Raw genomic sequence first — 24,584 nt, 5'->3', positions numbered from 1 at the left:
AAAATGACAGATTCGAAATTCAAATATAATATTTTTTTATAATTAAGTGTAACAGTATTTATGGCCAGACTAAGTATACGAGTATATATTTCAATATGGAAATGAAGCGTTGAATAATCAATTTTATATTATTATTTACTTTTTTGTTATTGAATATATTATGATTTCAGTTTAAAGTTGAACACTATCCTCATTCAATTAAACTACCACTACTATACATACAATTTGGCTCCTGAGACACAATGTTAAACTAGTTCAGGAGCCTAAGGATTCATTTAACAGCACATGTAACGTTTTTATGCAAATAAAGATACTACCTATTTATTTATAATTTTTAACAGACTTCAAAAAAGGAGTAGGTTTTCACTTTGACTGATATTTGTTGTCTTAGTTACCTCATAAATTTAATTTATTTGATATCTGGTGCCTACTATATGGCCCCATAAATATGGCCTGGTTTGACAATTTGAAGATCAGATTTTTTTAAACATAGTTATTGTACAATACTTTTTGGTAGTTATGTTATTAGTCTCGAAGAAACTTTGCCATTAATATATTTACTTTACCAGCATCCATACCGAGACACTTCAAACAAAAAGTTAAAGTGCTTTACATCTTGTCATATTACGGTCTTCGTTGAGATTGTTCATGAATATAAAATTATGTGGTTGGGTCACACACCCACCAGTATGGTTCGCAGTCTTGTACATTATATCTAAACCTCAAGGTACATTTATGGTTTTATTTCTCGTCATAGTTTCAGGCGTATGTCGAAAGAATACATTCAAAATTACTCGTAGGTTTTTTATTTGGGAACGATAAAGTCGTTATTATTAACTCTCCTTATTATATTTTTTTATGATATTTTGTTAGAAGATGTATTTGTAAATACTTAAGTTTACTGGAATACTATGAACAGACGTTTCACGATTATCTCGATACGTATGTCATATGCCTCTTCCTGAATAGGTATCAGTTTCTTATAAATTTATTTTTTAGATACCAATACCAAAAAAAAAGAGCTGGCGTTGCACCTGGTGCCAGGCGATCTTAACCACCTTTAAGCATCACAATGCTAAAAGCATTGCGGTTTATATTCCGGCCTTGGACTTATAGGTTCTTTCCTTGAAGGAGTCCATATCGAGACAGATGGAAATACTGATGCACGCTGTCCATCTTACAATGATTCTTTGTTAACAATATCTTCAGTAATTATTTTATAATACCTACATCTACTACTTGTTACTTAACATACATATTAAATATGCCCATATCCTTTTTTCTTCTCGCCAATTCTTTCTTAATCCCTTCCCAATTTAAAGTCGGCAATCCATTTGTAGAGGCGTATGGTCTGTAATCGACTTTACGCCTCTACAAATGTTTATGGGCGGTGGTAGCGTTTACCATCAGGCGTCCCACCAGCTCCATTGCCGACTGTGACATAAAAAAATATGTATATATAATAGGACTAGCTAGTCAGGTAGTCATTTATCGTATTTGAAATAATATAAAAAAATCATCTTTTAACTTGGATTTTCAAACTACACATGGTGTGTAAATTTGATTGAAAACAGAGGTGGTAGTTATCCCGCCTCGTGATCAAAATTTTTTCTATTCTTTCAAAATATCTCATTTATAAAGCATGTCAATGCTATAAAACTAAAAATTAAATTTAACAGAGGAGTAGGTTAGGAATCGGAGTCGAACGTGACGCGTAATTTATATTTATTAAGAAAATCAAAATGACAAATCGTTATTAAAAGCCTTGCAATCCTTCGTCACCTATAAACTACAGGGATATGTTTGATGCGAATTTACCTACCGTGAAGCCTTGGGATGTATTATTCAACTGATGTTCCCCTGTTTCCTCTATAATGGCATCCACTGTTGGAGGGCGATGTAACATAGACAATATAACTGTTGAGGACATAGTTGGATAACACCAATTTGTTCTTGGATAAATTGTAATTTTAATAAACAAAAACCCGTCTGTATTATGTCGCTGTAAGATGGTAAAAACTGTTAGGTTATAATCTAACATGCTCGTATAATCTGTCGTAATATAGTGATCGGTCCTTGCGATTTAAAGAATTGTTTTTCATTAGACTATAATGCCTATTACATTTATGCTAGCGGCCCAACTTCGTCCATGGTAAATAGGCTATATAGCCTATAGCCTTCAATAAATATGCTATCTAACACTGAAAGAATTTTTCAAATCGGACCAATAGTTCCTGAGATTAGTTATTTATAATATTAGTATCGATATATTGGAGCTATGTCCAAATGTTCGTTTCCTAAATGGCCATCAGATGCAGAATAAAAGTAGACGGTGCCGTATGTCGGTGTTAAAATAAACCGAACCTAATCTAACGCATCATATCAAATGTACACAAATTACCTGTTTCACACCAATAGATTATAATCTTCCAATAAATAATGCACTGAAATCTAAACAGTAAGAAGTAGGGATCACAATTTTTCGACAGTACCCAATCTAGATAATTTATCTCGCCAGATTGTAATCTGACGGTATTTACAATTTTACGGTGACATACATACACGTAAAGTTATGTTATACATGTCACTGTAAAATTGTAAAAAAGAAACGAAGAAATACCTTTAGGTAAATAAGAGGAATACGTATGTCTTTCACAAACTTTACATAAAGATTCAACAGTTTTAAAAGCAAATTGAACAAAACCTGAAAACGTTACTGTATCATTAATAACAGATGTACTGATAACGCTCATACAATAACACTACATAACCGTCCGTATCGATTTTCGTTTCAACGAGTTTATTGGTACAGATTTCGATTCCGTCCCACAGTATATGGAGTGATATATAACAACTCCATCTTTGAAAGTACATACTAGAGCTCAGTTCATTTAAGATTAGGGTGGTTCGTGATTCTGACGCATAGATTCACCGTTTTATGGCGCCCCGGGAGTGCGAGAAGGATGGAGTATAACACAATAGCAGACGATAGGGACAGACGTTTTGGGGTTAGTGCATTTATGTACAGACTTTAAAACTGCTCGTCTATTCTTTTATATTGAATGAACAAACAAAATATAATAACTATATTATCGTGTTTTGAATGAAAGGACGTTTATAGTAGTTTATGTTGTTTTAGAATTAAAAAAACCATTTATTCACTTATCATCTAAAAAATTATTGTAAAGGAATATCACAGTACTCGCGAGCAGATCTACAATTTCTTCTTAAGAACATCATATTTGACCGTTTAATTTTAGCAAATATACATCAATAAAATACCATAATAGCAAAATTACATGCTACCCAAATTGCATTATACATGTCTTAATACGATATACAAACAGACAGAACGGTACCTGATCCCCCCCGTACATTACTTACAATATTACCCTGGCATAGTTGTGAACCGTGTTTTAATCAGTGTCCCAACTTCTTGATTAATGCGCCCCTAACAATTTATCGTGAAAATTTTATAATTGCGTGCTAAATTAAGTGGAAGATTAGTCACTGTCGAGATGAAACCGCGAGCTGCGATCTGTCACCCGATGTAATTTTATTGAGTTTCAAGTTTGTTCATCAATGAAATGTTTAATGCTTAACCTGTCTGGCCGCTTTGTGGTTTTGACGTGCGTTGACGTTGGTGCCGTGAATGGTTTACGGTTTTTTTATATTTGAAATCGTTTGACGCACTAGAGCAGACGATTATCTCGTGTCTGTTTTTCTTTTCCCTTGTTATAGATGGCAAAGTTATAAGAGACACGGAACCAAATATTTGGACATAAAATTAAACGCAGACCTAGCTATAATTTATACCATATTAGTCTAGACTTTGAAGACCAAGTTTTCAGCAAAAGATACATATATGTCGAGAAGTCACTGTCTTAAATTTCTAATATGTGTTACAAATCTATAGAATCAAACCCTAAATAAATATAAAAGTAAATAATAATTTACCTTAAATATATATTCATTTGTGCGTGAAATACACGTCCAGTGTACATTTGAAATGCAGTCGACGTTTAAGAACCTCTCACAAAAATAGATACCAGTCGGGGGGTGAGAACGGTGTATAAAAATTCAAAATTAAAGTGCTTGAATAATCGTCTGACGGTCGGATCATGAATGTTTGATTGCCCGAATGCTGTTACGGCAATTTTTTAAAACTCTTCCTTCTCTTAATTAGTCAGGGGATAAACAAGAGGCACATTAGCTCTCTGTATAATTACGAAGCGGGAATATTTCAAGCGTCTTGCTTTTATTTTCTATTTGCCGCGGCTTGCGGTGGAAATTTAAAAGCATTTGCAAATTGGTTCCACTGTTATGTGATTAGGCATTTTATTTAGAAATCTGATTATTGATACATTTTAGGGTTTATGGTAGAGATAAACTGGTAAATGTAACACAGAATTGTGTATTTTTCATAAAATTTCATGATTAATTATTAATAAATGAAAATGAATGTAAATAATAATGATTACCAGCTTTATGCTTATGACGTTGAAAATATTATCGACTGACGAATCCGTTATCCTATACTAATTCTACGAATAAAAGGTCACAAGTTTACGTGCCAGCTAACACAAAGTTTTATAAAACCGAAAGGCATTTTATATCAGCAAATTTCCATTGAAGAAAGATTGTAAGGAACAAAATTAAGAATATAAAACACTTCATAATTGCGATTCTCGAGCCAAACGTTCACAACTTTTATCTTACAGGCCCACTGATTACTTTTTAAAACCTTCTCGGAAATAAAACGGCATCATTGTTTTAAATTTTCTTTTAATTGGTAGTTCGATTGTTGGGGATCCCTGAGAAATTTTATTCAGAAACCTTATTAAAAATCCTTTGTAAGATGCGAAAATTTAAGAAAATCAAAGTGACAATTATAGGGGGACTAATAAAATTGATATAAATATTAAATGTGAACGAGCAAACCCAAAACAACAAAACAAAAACATTTAAGTTAGAATCTTACATGTATTTTGTATCAACGATAAACCAGTGAAACTAAAAATAAATCATAACAATATCGATATTCCAAAAGTAAAGACAGAAGAAAATGCGACACAAACAATTCTAAAACTAACCGTCCAATCTCTCAAAACCAATTCGTCGTACAAGATTCTAGTCTTAAAGTATTCTGTCCACACAACCTTAGGGGTGGAAATCTAAGCGCGCCATAAGGAAGGGAGGGGGAGGTCAAGGGGAGGGTGGGAGAGTGAATCAAGGAGTGCTACGTGCTCCGAGTTTAATTAAGGACTGAGGACGTAAGATACTTCGATTTTAGTGGCGTTTTCTTTTAATTCTTTCAACGCAATGTCGGAGTGTTTGTAAGCTGGTTATAAAGAGATGGTTATGTGATTTGATCGTGCGTTATTTCGCTCATACTGAATACTAGCTGTAACTCGCGGCGTCACTCGTATGATACCCGGTAAAAAGTCTATGAGCTAATCCAGACTATAATCTATCTCTGTACCAAATTTCATACAGATATGATAAGCTGTTGCCGCGTGAAAGAGTAACAAACATTCATACATCCGTCCATACTTTAAAAAATCCACGTTTATAATATTATTAGGATAAAGTAAAGGATTAGGTTTTTACTACAAAATGTTCATGAAAGTTTGCAGTGTAGCGTAATTAAACTTATATATCCAGAAGTTATAATTTGTCTCAATGTTATTAGTTCATATAAAGTACATACCATTGACTAGAGTTAGAGATGATGAATATTATGTATGTCATAAAAGTCAAATAACGGTATTCTTAAAATATATCTTGTGCATTTTGTATACATTGGAATTTTCTATATTATTAGCCGACCCGGCAAATGCTGTGTGGCTCTGTGACTCTTATCGTTCAGGAATATGAAAAATAGATGTTGGGCGATTTTCAGGCCTACCCGATGTGCACACAAAATTTCATTTGAATCGTTCCAGCCGTTTAGGAAGAGTATGGTAACTAACAATTTGATACGAGAATTTTATATATATATAGATTATTTAAAACGTAAGCAGATATTGGAGAAGAATACGATGACGTATCGTTATTCGAATTATAAATTTCAAAACAAAACAGAACGTTGAGTAGAGGCTGTCAGATTTATTTCCAGAATTTTCGTCGCGCGTAACTCGATATCCACGACTCAAGGGATGATAAGAGAAATCTCTTCGTGATTTTTTCACACGCGAAAAAATGTCACTTGAATTTGTACATCGCACTTTCCCATACAGCATTAGGAGCTCCCGAGAGAGATGGATAATTAAATTAATGTCCTCAGCCCTCTTTTGGCCCCGCGTTTCGAGCCAGTAATATGACACCTGCATCGTTTCCACTCGACGCTGATGATTTCTTTGTTGTTTGCTAGTTTCTTGGCAGTACATTCGGCAAGAAAAATTGCACCTAGCGCATATTTAGGGTTACCTACCTAGTTTTTTGCAAAATGAGACACAAACGTTTTTATCAACTCGTGACTATGGGATACTCGATACTAAAGGTATATTTGTTAAAAAAAAAGAGAGATTAAGACTTGACTGGAGTCCTGTTCTGACTTACAAATAGCAGGCCTGCATCCTGTTTTTTGACCTTATACTTTTCCAGTTCATAGGCGGTTGCGATCTCTTACCAATATAGAGTTACATAACAAAATCTCAATAAAGAAATAGCATAATTTGCTATTAGATGTCACAAAATATAAATGTTTGGATATCCATCTTCACTCTTCTACAAACTAAACTCACAGCGTAAAACCAACAAAACCCAATCTCTAATCAATTAAAGCATGACAATTCCATCAAGTGATCAGGCCATTTTCTGATTTTTTTACCGCAACCACTCCTCCGTAACGAGCTATGAAACTCGAACCGCGTGGCATCGCACGCGGCATCTAATTCAATAAACACATTATCACGATTAGCTACTGAGACCCCCCGCTGAGTCTAAAACGACCCCGGAGGGCCCAGCGCTGCTCCCTGAGGTACGCCTGATTCCGACTGATTTGCCCGTATTAATATATCTCATTCAAATGACCCTGTGTCCGTTCATTTCTGTACACATGAAAAATGTGTTTCAAAATTGGAACGAACACTATACTGTTATAGCAGTAATTAACATTGAAGACTTGATAGAAAGCGAGAACTTTATTTAACTGTTCCCCCAAATTGATAGAGTACCAAATGTAACATGACAAATTCGTTTTGTGAATTTAATTAACAGCTACTATCACCCGTATCGAATAATTATTTCTTTCAGACTAATCACAAATCATACCATCGATTACCTTTAAAATGTCACATTTATATCAAAAACAATCTTAGAGCAAAAATATCAATGAATCGTATTCCAAAAAAAGCACGCATCGTTTTAAATCATATCGCAAACAAACGCATCCTTTTTAAACAAAGTTGAATTAATTGAACAGTCATTCATAAAACAAAGTTATTATCAAACTTCCGATTCTATTTAAAAACGGCTCCTACTGCATTGTATAAACACACGTATAATGAATCATAATGAGTATCAATTATTATGACCTTATAATACTAATGCTGCTTTTAAAAATAATGTAAAGCTTAATGAAACAAATGAAATTGGCAGAGTTTTAGTCATAGTTGACAGATTCTATATAAAGACGAACTGACTTATGAATGTAATGTTTTCGGACATAATTTTTTTCGCTGAAATGTATATGTTTTTAATAAAGGTAAAGAAAAACAATACTTGCATTTGAGCTATTCATTCAGACGTTGATATTTTTTTAATTTTTAGTCATTAAAACAACAAAAACGCCTTATTTAAAAACTCATTACTCATCTGTTTTAAAAAGTAACAATTATAGAGCCACGTCATCATCATGTTAGTAGTCTTCTATCCTTTATTCTCACTCAGTAAGGTTCAAAGTACAAATGCTATGAAACTATGAAGGGTGACCTTTAATTTTTTATATTAAGATCTAAATTGGGATTCATTTAAAACTGGTAGCAATGCATTCTAGGTCACGTGCATAGCGCGTGTCATACACCGGTACTGTGTGATTATTTAAACAATAAATTTAATTTTAATCCGATACTGACGTTTTATTGAAATGCACTATTATTACGCCATCTGGCGAAAATGATTGCGTTCTCTGTTAAATCTTTAAATACAGTTCAATAATGTGTTTCGTCGTCAGCTTCCCTTATAAAATTACAATATATATTATATTGAAACAACACTTTGGTCTATTATTAAGATACATTGGATTCATGCGTGTTTTATATATTTAATACAATTTTATTTGTTATTTATTTTATCTTATTGATTTAGTAGCGTCTGAAACATTATTAAGTTAAGATATTGTGATATATTAGGTTTCTCTGTCAACACATCTGTCAATTTTGAATTGTGTATAAAACAAAGTAACTTTTTTAAATAAACTCCATGCTGGTTTTAAAAATAAACCTCACATTCGATAATCAAATTGTTCGTGTTTTGATTGGCCAGTGCGCTCCGCGCGCTTTTCAAGTGTTATGATTCGTCGATGTTACAATGGCGGCAGCTGCTGTCAAGTGCTTTCACAGAGGCACTGGCTTCGCGCCATACAGCCATCACTGCAGGGCTATAAAGTGACGTATTAAGTTCTAAAATTCAATAGCAAATTGAATGGTCAGGTCAGATGTGTATAAAGTGTTTGAGTGTAATGAAAATATTGCCAAATGTTTATGAAATCCTGTTGTTAGACGGAGAACTACTAAATAAAATGAAGCTTTATTATAGCGAGACGACATTTATTTTTATATTGTTATCTTCTGCTATTCCTTTAAGATTTTCTCCGTTCTCGGCACGTAGGCCACACGTGCCTTAGCGAGGCAGATTTGCAGTGGGCGGGGGCATTGACCTCCATACCAAACGCTGTAATCTGAAGGAGAATAGTCAGCAATTTTCGTTGAAAATTTCTGCTGTACTTTGTCGGAAATGTGTTGCGCATTATTTGAAGAAATCTTTGTTTCCTTTTTAAATTTAAACCCTCAAGAAAGTAGTATAAACGACTACGACCGATAAATAGATTTTACATATAAAATAAATAATTATAGTACGAAAAATAATATACTTTTCATTTAATTATGAAAAAAAAAATACTGTTTAACTTTACGAACGAAAAATTGTTTTTTAATGGCATATTGCTTGCAGTCACTAAGTATGAACAAAAAATTGTGTTATTTTTTATATAAATCGTGTAGGTACGCAATAACAGATAATGTAGGTACATCATCTCTACAAATCGTATAATACTCAACCCTTGCTTAAGCGGTTGAAAGGCAATTTATTTTGTCATACTTACAATATTAGATTTGACGCGTAATAACCAGGATTAGCGGTGTAGGGTGTCAAAGTGTTTGAATTCAATATCAATAGGGCATTGTGAAGGTATTATCTCGAAATAGATTAAGTTCGATGTATGGAAGCTTTATTAAAATTGCTCATATGGTATTGTTATAATCTATGACTAAGATAACAATTATATGCAAGAACTAAAAGAGAGTGATTATTCCCATTTTACCGTTAGTAATATGCCCATATTACGATACGAGTTTATTCCCTAAAACGTTGTTGATAAATTGCTCCAGAAGGCAGTCACTTCACCCAACTTTACTACCGAAAATTGAGCAAAAATCCAACAGCTGTTTGATGATGAACAAGTCCTAATCTTAAGGCACTAAAAATGTCGCGACTTGTTGAATTCAAAAAACGAAAACTGACCAGCATCTTAATGGTATAAAAATAAATATAAAAAAACTGACCATCTCAATACAACTAATCGACAAATGTTATACTTATAACATTCGCATCGCCCGCCACTTAATAACGCTGCAAATTGGTGGCGTCTAATCCACTTAACAGTTAACTAGCGAGAGTCCTCGACTGCACTCGACCGCGCCCCGCCCCACGTCAATTGTTTATGTGGCGCACTTGTTGGAATGAATTTATATTGTATTTATAATTGTATTGCATGAATGTGTTAGTACCTCTCGGAAAATCTATTTTGTGGAGTGTTGGTAAAGTTAGTTATGCGTTGGTTGGTTAGGGATGGGTGTATGTGCTCATATAGCCATGAGTGTATTAGGGGTAGTTTTGATGTGAAAAATTGATAATTAATCTCATTCAATTAATGTCATCCTAACATCCATTGAAGTAAGCTAATTTTCAATGGATATTATGATGCTAAAATCTAGACAGATACACGAGTATATAAAAAATAAAAGCATCTGGAAATCGATATGGTCCTCTTGGATTGGATCAATGTCGAAAGTACTGAAGATATTCTATAAAAAAATATTTCAACATAAGAAACATTCTTAACATAATTCGTCAAAATCTATCTTTATAAATGGCAAAGCTACAAAACAGCATCAAGTATTAAACACAACCTTTTCGCACCTCGTAATCAAGTGTTAGTCGTAACATAAAATGGCCGACGTTTGGCGGGAAGCGGTCAAGTATGCAGTAAGATTGTCCCAACGGGATTGTTCAAAACAATTCCAGAATGTACGAGTCACTTCTGTAGAAGCGGGTATGTCGCAGTCACTTCACTTATTGCGATGTTCGGGAGAATTATACGGATGGAATTTTGGGATTTTCCGAGCAGACGGACATTATAGTTGCGGTGCTAAATATCGGATGACTGTTTGTTGCATTTTACATGGACGTACTAATGGTGTGCATATTTTGAATTTGGAATTTTGTCTATTTTAGAACGTAGATTATATAATCTGTATTCTGGTGATAAAAGCGAGTTTGACGCAATTTAAAGCGATTGTCATCATGTGAATGAAATTTTATATTAACAGTAATTCATTTCAAGGAAAATCGGCTTAGCTCGATAGGAAGTTGTAATAATAAAGTGTATGTTTACTCTTGATGACGTAATACTCATTATAATAACGAACATATTTGAAATGCAACGATAAATACTGATTGTGTGTTATAAAAGCGCATATACATGTACAATGCAAGGACATTTAAATACTAATGTTGGAATATTGTTCATATTTGTTTTTTTCATTTATATAAATGCTCACTATTTCCGAAACGTAACTATCTAACTATTACGATTTGGTTTATGTTTGATCCTCAACTTCACCTCCGAAATCATTGGAAGTTATATGACACTCGACAAGAATTACAACTCTCACTCAAACGTTAACTTCGTCTAAAATGTAATGTATAATTAAAAACTATTAAACACTTTCGTTCAGTTTCATCAATTATTTATAGGGATTTATAAGCTTTACTTGGATGCGGTATTTATCATGCATATACTCCACTACGCTCGAGTTAATTCCCCAATACCAGATCCGTTGAGTTCGTAGCTCATTCGGGTCGTTTATAGAGGATCGCTCGGAATGCCACCGTCACCCCCCTTATTGCTTAGCGACAATTGATGTTTGCGCTACCCCTTGCTGCCTTGCTTTCAATATTTGGTCTGGCTATTGTCTCCAACTATTTAATAAACGTCCCTCAGTGCGGGACTGAGTTAACTATGGAATTATTAGGTCAAAGTTTTGGTCAAGACAAGACTTAACATTTTTCTTAATGCTTTTCGAATTTGGCGACTGATTTTAAGGATATTTTACGATACTATTTAATTTGATGTTCTTAAATATTTCTCAGTGATACATAGAACAAACTCTTCAAACATATGCTATTTTATTATAATACATATTTATATTATATTTTCGCGTATTACGTTGTGCGTTTCATGTACGTTCAGTAGTCATTACCGCGCAAAATTTTCAGTACTCAATCAACGGAATGCCACCTCTCAGACACAATATATAGAGTCCATTTCCGCATAACAGTTTTATTCATTTGTAGAATCTCGAATACTTCTTAGAAAAATATTCACTCATCTGATTTCAACGGAAACATCCCCAGCCGAGGGTCGTGGAATTAACGAATTTGTCAACTGTCAACGGGCAGGAATCTTATTAGTTTTCCGTGGGTTACCGATGGTCTTAGCACCTTTGGATGTTTTTCGCTTCAAATAAAACGTATAACTTTGATGATGATGAATATCTCTCAGAAATCGCACCTCTAACAATTATAGATACGAAATAATGACCTAGAACCCTCGTTTTGTGTAAAAACGCATAAATAGGAATTAATACCCAAGCAGGGTCTAAAATTATTAATACTTAGCGATTAGAATCAATGTAGTCCTATTATTATAATAGAGATTTACTTCAGGCAAGATCGTTATATGTATCTAAAAACTGAATCGCCTATTGCGGTATCGTAGGAATTAGAAAACATATTGAAATTTCGCAAGGAAAGACATAGTTAATTCGTAAGAAACGTATTCTGACAGACCAATAAAATATTCTGAATACGGCTATTAAAGGACGTTAGTATTTCGATACATTTTAAAACCGACATTAAAATTGTTTATCACTCTTTCTATTCAAAATGGCTATCAAATTTTAATCGCGCATCTCGCTAAAACGAAGCCTGCATTGTAGACTATTATGAGGTACATTAAACGTAAATCATATACAGAAATGGTGGAAATTGCCAACATTTCGAGTCACGTAAGCCATACAGTTTTAGAGCGGGTCCACGCAGGGTCCAATAAATCTTCTTTCTAAGTGGCATTTACACAGCACATATCTTTTGGAAGCAGGAATCGTAAATGTCTACCGCTGACCCGCGCTACCCAACCCAGTGTTTGCTGTTAAATGACACGAGGTTGGGTGATTGGTAACACAATTCACTAGATGTGCCCCGCGGGTTCGGCCATGTCCTATATGTTGCGATATAACGTATAAACTTCTTCAGTAAACGGAATATTAAAACAATCTTAATTTTTCGTTCAACAAATAAAAAAATCACATTTTAGATAGCCCAGCTAATATAGAATATAGGTACCCTATCTATCAGCCAAACTAATTTAACACTTCCCACGACAATATTTAATTCCCAGACCTCAAACTCACCTGACTTCATTATCCTATAATTCTATGTCAATATTATCATTATCAGCAGAAAGTATCAAATAATTCCGTTCCGCCCTTCAAAAGAACTCGCTTTTATCCAGTCTCGGTGTTTGTCGACATCTTGAAACAAGATTGTTTCCATTAGGTGTGAAAGATTCCCGCCTCTTTATTTGATTACTTAATGTATTCAAAGAGGTTATATTACTAAGGGTATGTATTGAATAGTTTTTATTATAATATCTTAAGAAACGTACAAAAACGAAGGAGGTTCCCCCAGAAACGTCGGTGACTTAGAAAAAAATAATTAGAACAAAAATATTGCATATGTAATTGCAATTCGTGAAAACTATTGATTACAGTTAAATCTAGTTTAAGCCTAATATGACGTAAATAAAATTATATTACATTTATTAATTGCTAAGGTCGAAAAAGATTAGACACATACCATCAACACAGTTTTAGAATATTTAAGTTTTTCCGTGCATTTAGTAAATTGTATAAACAATGTTTTGATTGATCATATTATAACACTAACAACTTCGTTTAACATAGCCTATATCACTCAGGGGTCACGTACGGGTAACAACCTGTCCCTTAAAACAAAGACAAACAATTCTTATATGACCCCCCCACATGTCAGAAACTACGTATATTCATACAAACTTGCATTACGACATCATTTATAACGCTAAAAATACAGACCACCTCACATACCCGTCCCATACCTCTGCGGTCACCCATTGAGGGAGGGGGGAGGTGGTTCCTGAATCCTAGCTGGCTGCAGAATCACGCCGACCTTGCGGATTTGTTAACGTATACATTTTTACTCTAACGTGTACAATATTCCTTTTGATGTATATCTTTTTGGTGTGTGATAAACTGAGGTGGATATGGATTCCACGGATTAGATAGTAGGGAGTTCTTTCGTATTACTTTTGTAATTATTTAGTTCATGTATATCTCAATTATATGAGATGTTTTAGCTAAGACGGGCTTTATGTCGCATTATAATTAGAGTTTGCTATCTTAATCAATCAATAATTCGCAGAAAGTGAGAATTGTATATACCACACCAGGCATACCTCAGCAAAATGCATTAACACGGCATTAATAGAAGAACGTAATGTTTATAAATAATAGAATTTCATAAGGCGATCCAATTAACTCATATAGCTATGATACATTTAATAATAATTGATGCTAAATTTTGACTTGCTTCAAACACAAGGAAAAATTTCCCGAGCCTATATTGTATTTGCAGCCCTCTTGGATTTGTTATTTCTCACAGTGTCGTATATTTTCTATACTAGTAAAGCCCTTGTATTTCTTGTCCATTTTGAGGTAGAAGAGTAGAAAATCTATTTAATCCGCCATTATATGCCCTGTTAAAACATTTTAATAAAATTTTCAACTAATTCACATTTCAAACAATAGAAACAAAATTGATATCAGTTCATTCAGCGATGTCGCAGGTAGACACAAGCACACACGCACTCACACAGACACACACACATATACACGAACACATAAACAGAAAAAATACAATCCCTTATATTAAAAAAAAAACGCCATTATTGTTATAATAAATCAAACCTAAAAGCATACTTACATCGTATATCTTGAGATCGTCTGAACTATAGATTCTGTACATCGACAAAACACTCAGGGGCTCAGGTGCAATATTTAGAGTGCATTGCTATCTCTATACAATATGCAGTTCGTTTATATTCAGGGAGTGACATTGTTTAGAAACACATTTGATGGAACCTTCTAGAAAGTTCGGTAGACACATACCTTTAGTGAAAATACCCCTAAACAACACGACAAATCACTTTATTTTGGTATACGTAAAGTTTTCGATTTTATTATGAGAATATACCATTAACCTATACATTGCAATGTATTGCTAGCACTTCTTTATCATTTTTCAGCAGCCTGAAAGAAGCTTGAAGAAAAAATTATAAATACAAAAATATTCTTAAGGCGCATTAAATTTTTTAATATACGTATTGTACCATCTACCTATACATCGCAACGAAATAAATTATTAAAAAATCAATCTCTTGTGGTAGTGATTCACAGCACTTAAATAATACACAACGGATATTTCGTAAAATCTTACCGCGCGAGCACTTTAAGTCGAGAAGCATATATTTAATTCAGTGCCGTAAAGTAGGTTCCCATAAAAATCCCGCCCATGATGCTGTGCAGATGAGACGGCAGGCCCGGATTGTATAATTTAATTATATTAATGTCTCCTTTATTGGGAATCTCGAGTTTACTGCTCTGATAATGGCCGTAATGATTTGTCGGTTATGCGTGGAGACCAGATTGCTAGAATTTCTATTATGAGATTAGTTTTTGATGAGTTTCTTGGTGAATGGAATATGTTACTATGGTTTCGTTTAATGGAATGTTAACTGTGTGTGTGTGTGTGAGTAGCAGATACTGAGAAAGAAAATTACCATTATATATTATGTGAATAATTAATGATAACGCCTTTGAATAAAACTGTAAATTAAAGTGTTGAAGCTTTCAATGCTATAAATTATTCCTATAAACATGTACGCAATGAAATACTTAGAAACATCACCTTAATATGCTTTCGCAGTAATTTCACTAGTACATCAAATTGTTAGGTACTTGCCATAAATAGAATATGCAGGCACAATGTATTTTTCATTAGTAATTTATGTATAACAGTAATAAAGCATAAAATAAAAACGTATACAAAATATTAACTAACCTAAACAAATTCAAACAATTCTCATTTTTAACTATTAAAACAGTTTAGTGCTGCGAATCCGCGCCTGTTTACTACAGGGAAGATGGCCGGGGCGCAGAATTTACGGTTATCGCCTGGCGGGAAACCTTCAATCACGGGATTCTTAATGCTTAACGCTCTAGCCTCTATATTCGAGCTACGGTTCTGAAAAACATTACACTTCCGATGTAGCGACGTCATTTTTAGTTTGAAACGGAATTTTACGCATTAGAAAATCGTTTGTTAGCAGTACTTGTAGATGACACAGTACTTTAATGTCGGTAACTTAAAAGCTATGTAAATAAGTAATAGAGGTACGTTGCATAGTAAAGCTCTGATGTCTTCATATTTTCTGAGGAAAAGATATATGAAAACTATTTATGCCATCAGCCATATGAACTGTAGAAATGTCATTTGAAGATCACTTTCACGTAAGATGTAAATAACGATTTTATGTCTTCTGATGTAAGTATTAAGGTGGATAATTTCAACTTTTATTTTTTCAAATTTCATATAAAATCTCGTAGTCAGCGTTTCACAACCTCCAGTACTGCGCAGTTATCCGTTATAGCTGAGTTAAATGAAACGCTAGTTAAAATGTTACTACCAACCAGATTCTTTTTTATTTTAACAAGGCACGCTTTCAGAGCTATGGAGATAAAATATCATAATGAATACTTAGGCATTTAATTCTACGTTCCTTGCGTTTTAAACTATTACTGAACGATAGATACCTAGTTGTTTGTGTTTTGTTTAATGTCTGAATTATAATGATAATTTTGAGATAAGCAACCTATAGTTTAAATTTATCTATTTAAATGGGATTGTTAGATAAAATAAGATATAGATACACTAGAATAATATTTCAACTTGTTTAGCCTTTATTTTTAAATCGGCTATTACCTATATCTTTAAAACTGCGCATCGGGTTTTGATGCGGCCTTTAATAAAGAAATAAAGAACAGAGAGAGAATCCAGGGCGGGTCGCTAGCACAAATATAGCTTTAAGTAAGTTAAAATAAGCCGCAACTCAACCATTTCAGCAAAATCTTACAAGCGCGGACTCTTTCTAAACTCTGAGATCTCAATGAATAGTCGATAACCGACCCGAGGGAGTCTTGTGAACAATTAGGGGCACCCCTTGGGCCGTATCGCGTAATTACGCTCTTGCGAAGATTTTACGCACTTACTGCTGCGTAATATGTGAAAATCGCTTTTATGTAGACGTTATGATTTTGTAAATGTCGTCACGTGCTTTGTATGGTAGTCTTGAATTGAATAGAAAAGTGATAAAGTTATTTGTTCAATAAAAAAAAAATAACTAAACTACATGATATTCATAAAAATATCAATCGTAAATTGTATTGCGTAGAAGTAATAAAACTTCTAACGCCATCAATATAAAATTATAGCCTAGGTAATATTCCAAAGAAAAGCACGTCATGTAGTGAAAAATATACCTATATCTGCATTTACATTACATATACCTACATATTATGTATGTCTATATCATACCTTTAACCCTTTGCCTTAAAGATATAACGCGAAAGAAACAATACGTCTCTTCAACATAACAAAGCCTCACATGCGAATCACATAAACCGCAAAAACACAACAAAAGAACATCTTATCTAAAAATCTGCTATCGAAGATGGAGGACTAACGAGGGCTGAGGCTCTGATTTCCAATTCAAAGGAAAATTGCGATCCATAACGCGAGGGGGGTCCCCCCCTCCCGTTGCTATGCGACGCGGGGAGGAGTCGCTGAAATCACGGCCAATAGCACGACAGATATAAATTGGTATCGCAACACGACAGTCGCGGAAAAGAGAGGGTGTACAACCTCTCGTTCCCTCTAATGAAGTCGCCGCGGACCCCTTGATTGAAGCGGCCCTTTTTCAAAATACCTAATTGTTAGGTATCGGTGCGCTGCCGTGATTTGTTCTTGATACTGGTGGAAGGGCCAATGATGCATCTGAAATATCTTTGGTCTAGTATTAACGGAAACTATAGTTCCGTTGTATTGCTGGTATCAATGGTAAATAAATGTATACTTTGATATTTTGTTAGATAGATTAAATATTGAATGCATTCTTTAATTTACGTTTAATTAAAACACTGTTTACCACAGACTACACTTATAAAAAATAATAAACATTAATTCCTTTTTACATAGATATCATTATGAAAATATTGAAGCTATTAATGAACAATTAATTAAATAATCAATTCATGTCGTCTCGTCAATTGTTCGGTATTATATATTAGAATATACTTCCAACGCTATAACGAGAATCCTAGCACAGTTTTCAGACAAATTTTCACACAGGCAACAGGGCAACGTGACGCCAACAATCTTCAGTACAACACGATGACAGATAAAACTTGCTAAAGCTATAACCATATAAGCAGAATCACGATACATAAACCCGTAATATCCGGGTATGCCCGGGCGATAAATTGTCCGGCCGGTATCCGCCACGCATCCGTAATGCGGCCCCGGCTTGGCACAGATTACGCGGACGTGTATTAATACGCGGACGTGCCCGGATATCCGCATATTCAGGGTTGTCACGAGTTTAAATTTAATAGTCCAGACATATTTTACTTTTATCTACTTTACCTTATTTTGTCGTGCATCGAGCTTGAAAAGATTTACATTTTCTGTTATAACTTCATGTAATTTAAAGTTTTACTGTCCACCAAATATTAGTAAAAGCTTTTCGTTATGTATTTTAAGTCTTCAACGAATTCATCATGCCTTACATTTTATTAACCTGGTTGTAATGCACAATAATTAATAACCATAAATTAAAACAACAACCTCAACAATAAATATCTATTATAACTTTAAGTTTAACGTAATAATTATATTTAAATACATTCTTTTCAAAATCTCCGCTTGATTTAATTTGTATCTGCTTAAAATTGTCTCTATAGTTGATAAAACTACTTACACATATGTAAACGTAGCAAGTACCTAGTTGACAGCCCTGCACCCTAACCCATCCCCCGGCGTGTCAGCGGATCGATACCCGGATATCCGAAGCACGGATTATCCGGACCTTTCCATTGGAACGTCAACGTGATTGCGATAACCATCATAATATCGATGTATCAGCTACTAAAAAGTATTAACGTAGCAGATACTGGAACAAGAATAAATAGTACATATTATTTCGTTTATACATTTTAAATTTCGTTTCGTTTCCTAGTCGTTAGTTTAGTGCCGCTTCTTCTCTGTATTATCGTACTTTATTTATTTATTTCTTTAAAATATACTTAATTCACATTCGAAAACTGTGATACTTTTAAAAACGACTATTAATAAACACTTGTAAATCTTTACATGAATAATAAAAAATAATTTATATATGTACACTGTGATAAAAATACATATATTTATGTAACAAACAATAAAAGAATATGATTTAATACATTTTCCATTCATATGAGAAATAGTCTAACACAACTTGAATTAGGTAGTACGATCAGCATTAAAGAGCAATGAGATAAGTTTTTCTAATGAATGATTTTCATCCTCCCTTATTAATTGCCCCATCTCTTATACATAATTTTAATACATTTGTAATAATAGCGTAATTTTCTTCTTTAACAATTGCTACATTTGATTTTCACTTGCATTAAAAAATTGCTATAACATTGAGGTAAGCTGTTCTAATAAATTCTAATACGGAGAAGAAATAACCTTGTTAATTGAATTTACCTTATACAGATTAAATTAGCAATTTAAAAATGGAAAGTAATATTTGTCTTTTTTATAACATTGGTTGTCCAATACGGCCAATAATCTATTATTATTCCAAACACACTCACGAATACGTTTTCATTGTATGCCTCTCAATTGTTCCCAGGTGAAAAGCCACACAAATGCCAAGTGTGTGGCAAGGCCTTCAGTCAATCATCAAACCTGATCACCCATTCGCGCAAGCACACCGGCTTCAAGCCCTTCGCCTGTGAGCTGTGCGGCAGAGCGTTCCAGCGGAAAGTGGACCTACGCAGGCACAGGGAGACGCAGCACGCTGATCTGCGCAATGCTCAGCACATGCCCACCCATACAGACGTGCATGCCATGCACCCGGATATGCACGTGCCGGATCATAGAATAGGTGAGTTTTTAGTTTATTTCTACAACAAGAGGTGATTTATAGTATTGTATGGATTACATTATCCGATACTGTGGGGTTCTTGATTACAAGATAATTCTCTTATAACACATTCGAAAGCATATGCATTTTTGGATTGTGTATACTGTAAACTGTACGTATATAGTTTATCGATCTATCAAAACTTCTCGGGATATGACGGCGAAATTTCAGATATAGTGATGAAGCTTGAAAACTTACACATAAAATAACGACATATAATATGAAAGTTTGTGGTTGGAGAAGGATTAAATCAAGCAAAAATGTAATAGAACACCTATTTTAAATACTACTCCTTGTGAATATTTGAAGGTGCATAACTTACTATGTATCTTCATAATGTTTTATTCTGTTTTTAGTAGTCCTGATGGAAAGCGATCACCACCGCCCATGCATATTTGCAGAGGTAAAATCTTTTCAAATGGGTTGCCAGTTTTTGAATCAAGGCATAAAGACTGGGACATAACGAACTAGAAAGGCCTTCGACTCACCTACTCACCGTTCCTTCATCATCCACTCGTTAAAACAATCCACAAAACTCTAAATTTAATTATACCACCCAAACACCAGAGAGCATATTTTCATACTCCTTCTTTTTCGTCTGTTTCGTTTGTTTCGTCATTTTTTCGTTTGTTTCGTATCTAATTCATTATGGCGTATGGTAACAATAAGTTTCCTTGCAGATATTCGTCCTCACACAGATATGCGACAGGAGTACCGCACCCTGAACCCGGTACCACCCCTGCAGCCTCTGCCCTCTTGAAGCTCGACCGCCTTCGCGCCGTGGCGCTGAGGCTCCGACTAGCTTAATACCAAAGACGTTTTGTGATCCGATGTTATACAATAGATGAATTTACGTTGGACTCAAGTTTTGTTTGGAAAATGTTAAAGAGAAAATATCATTTATGATATAAAGGTAACCAAAGAATTCATAAATAGTTACATTTATAGATATTTATAAAACTGTAAAATAGTTCAATTCTTTACATTGAATAAAAACGTATATATAAACGTAATAAGTAACACAGTTTAAAATACATAAATACTTAATTAGTATACTACGTAATCATAAAGGTTTAATACTCATATGCATATGGTTATATTTGATATACCAACAGTTGGCATTGATTAATAATCTTTATGTATATAGTATTTTTTTTTCATTTGTTTAAAACACGTTTGATAAAGCACCTTCAACTATTGTATAGCATCACTGTTTAATTATTATATCTAAATTAGTATTTAAAACGAAGAAATAAAAACTATTCTATCTCGCTCTTATACACAAAAATATTGTAGGAAGAGTGAGATAACATGACATATTGTTCTTCAGTTAACATAAAGCATAATTATATTAAACATGAAATGGCCTAAGAGGTATGTTACCATTGAATAAGAAAAATAACATTCGTAAGGCTTTTAGGAGTTTTTGATCTCAGGCTAAGAAAATGCATATATAATTTCCCATTTAGATTTTTATTACGCACTAATATTAGGTCATAAAAAGTGTTCACTTTCATTCCTATAATTAAATATTATATTACATTTATTTGAGACCTTAAAGACAAACGAAAACGATAATGCGTATTTTCTAGAATTAAATTTCACTTATCCATTTTATTTAAATATCGCGAAATTATTCGTAATATTATAGATATTTTTAAATGTTTATTGGACTGTTGGATCCATTCCACATTATATTCCATACTTTCCATTCCAATAAAATGTTATACAGTTAGAATTATAGTAACTTTTTGTATTTACAGGGATAATACGTTTATCATTACTTTATTTACATTAAAAACAATGTGTAATCGATTTAATTAAGAAGACACTATGTTATAGGTTTATGTTCCATTCGGTTAGGTTATTTAGCATTCCGTATAGAATCACAAAATGACATTAGTCATATAGAAAACCAAAGATAAAAAAAAATATAAATATTTGACACGTATCCGAATGCAATCCTTAAGGGACACACGTTTTATATTTTAAAAAGATAATTCTTGCTTCAAGGCTCTTAACATACATATCTACCAATTTTATCCAAAGCTTTTATTATACATTATTTTTTCAGTAACAAAAATTTATTTTCTACATTCTTGTTATGTTTTTTGTATACATTAGACTTAAGCGAAAGATACACGTTACCGCTGGCTTGTCATGCAAATTTGGACAATCATAATGTGGGTGATCCTTTGTTAAACTTAATTAAACGTGTAAGTGTATCCTCTATGTATACGTTAAATAATATAATATGTACATAGATTATAATGTAATATATCGAAGTTATATTGGTAATGCTAGGAAATTTGTTGTCTTTGGGCGTATTGTAAAAATTTATGTGAAATCTATTCAAACAAGTATTTAATAATTGTACGCTAAGTTTTTGAAGGAGTATAAAACATGCACAGTATGTTTTACGTACATACAATAATTATATCCACAATTAACTTTTGCCTCTTAAGTTTTGCTTTTAAAAACCTCGTCATACATTTCATGAAAATCGATTTATAAACGAAAACAAATTTTAATTCGCTGTCTTAACAATGTTTCATTGAAATAAATAATTCTATAATGTAAATAACATAATAAAATAAAGTATTAATGTAGTCACTATGTTTGCTTCATGTATGTAGGCGTAATTTCTTTGTTTCGTTCCCGCCAACAAAATCATGCTAATTATACGTTAGAATTTAAGCTTGCGAATTTTTATCGCCAGTTTTTGAATAACAAGACCAGTAATGTACAAAACTTATATAGTAACAATTGAAGATAAGCGTAATATTATTATTTATTTATAATTGTTGCGAGTTAATCATAGTACAATTATTTCCTCATTGTTTTAGATGTTAATAAATAGAATAAGATTTGTCTCGACATTTTAAATAAGTATGTTATTAAACGTGTATATAATGTAAAGCTATCAACAAATCCAAAGAAATCGTGCAATCCTGTGTTATTATAATTATTATCACTTCAATAAACGATGATATATATCAATCTTGTTTTATTCTATATCTTCATTTTTTGCAGGCCCGTATCCAAAATATCATGAACTGTGATAGAAAGTTGAAATATCCAGATATGACGCCTGTTGCCGCTATTTTCTTATATATAAAAATCAATTGCTGTTCTCTAGTCTCGCTAAAACTCAAGAACGGCTGAACGGATTTATCTTATCTTGGTCTTCAAATATCCGTGTAGGTCTAGGGAAGGTTTAAATGGTGAGAACGATGGGAAAAATATATTAAAACAATATTCTATGGCGTTACGAAGTTCGCCGGGACAGCTAGTAATAAAATAAAAATCGTGACTGTGTTCTCATATTATCGGTCTGTACACTAATAAAGTTTAATCATAGTATGTTTTGAGTTATCGCTACACACATATGAAACCTGGTAAAAACTGTATAATGACAATTCAAAAGCGCTTATAAACGTAATGTAATTGAATAAATAATCGTTTTTATTTATCAATATTTTTCACTCGCACCTTATGCTTTTAATTGATAAAGTCTCAACCGGTACAACACACAATCTATTTTAATAAAAACGAAAAATTATGCAAACAAGCCTCAATAACGATGATCTTAATTTGATTTAACCGCGAGAGTAGAGTGAGTTCTCAAGTTACGAGATGGGGTGATGAATATAAATCGCTTTATATCGATTTTCTTTCCAATCTATTTAATAAGATAATGTGGGTCGTCTACTGGTGAGTATTTTTGTATTTGTTCTTATTTCACGACGAAATATGCAATCTATATTGTCGAAAGCAGATTTGCTGAGTCTTCTTTATGGTGACACGTGTGAACGTAGAAAACGAATATGAAATAAGGATTTTTGAAAAATTCATTTTTTATGGCTTCCTAGAAGGGGATTCAAAGAACAACTGGTCTAGAAACTAGACTTAACAACGACATGGTTCTGTTTCTTAGGCCTCAGAATTAATGCCAATGTGTTTATTTTTAATACATTTTAAATTAATAAGATTGCCTACATCGTCGCCGGTGCTAGATTATTTTGTCGTTTACAAGATATCGCTAGATTTAAGTAAGCGTTATTGTGGAAGCTAGTTTTCGTTTTATTTTAAACTAGCTGTTGCCCGCAGCTTCGCGCGCTCGATCTTAGTAAATTTTCATGGCAAAAAATGTCATTCCCTTGGGGTTAGAATTATTCAGAATCCCATCTTAGCGGATGCCCGTCATAACATCTATCTGCATGCCCAATTTCAGCGGTTTAGGCTGTGCGTTTATAGACAGATCACTATGTACATTTGACTTACATATATTTACTAGCATACCCGGCTACGCGTTGGCTGAGAAATAATTAAAAATATTAAGATTATAAATTATTGAGATAATTAATTGAAATAAAAACTATCCTATATCTTAAGTTGGACCAAATTACACATAAAATTCCAAATTTCATCAAGATCGGTTGAGTTGGTGAAGAGTTCATTGGAAACATACATCATCACACTGGATTTTTATTTTTTGTTTTGTCGTTGCTTCCAAATTTGCACAGACTATGGTATAGGATCTTAAATTATAAAATGCAATGCAATGCTATGTAGAAATCGTATCGTATCATTACAAAACAACAAGGTAACTTTCTAAATGACATAGAAGAGAACCCACCCTGTTTTTATATGTACATATAGGAATTGTAGGTAT

General features: G+C 33.3%; 1 protein-coding gene across 1 annotated transcript in view; it reads left to right on the top strand.

Moving 5' to 3' along the window:
• The window catches only part of LOC119828823 (zinc finger protein Gfi-1b), a 55,542-nt gene extending 32,718 nt beyond the window's left edge, over positions 1 to 22,824 (top strand). The window contains exons 5-6 of the mRNA XM_038351110.1: positions 19,616 to 19,870; positions 20,590 to 22,824. Coding sequence (XP_038207038.1) covers positions 19,616 to 19,870; positions 20,590 to 20,669 — 335 coding nt within the window. The 3' untranslated portion in view covers positions 20,670 to 22,824. The remainder of the gene's footprint in view (positions 1 to 19,615; positions 19,871 to 20,589) is intronic.
• Positions 22,825 to 24,584: the final 1,760 nt, after the last annotated feature.

Source organism: Zerene cesonia, chromosome 1 (genome assembly GCF_012273895.1).
Source record: "Zerene cesonia ecotype Mississippi chromosome 1, Zerene_cesonia_1.1, whole genome shotgun sequence".
NCBI lineage: Eukaryota > Metazoa > Arthropoda > Insecta > Lepidoptera > Pieridae > Zerene > Zerene cesonia.
The sequence above is the reverse complement of the archived record's forward strand: the minus strand, read 5'-3'. Positions and strand labels throughout refer to the sequence as shown.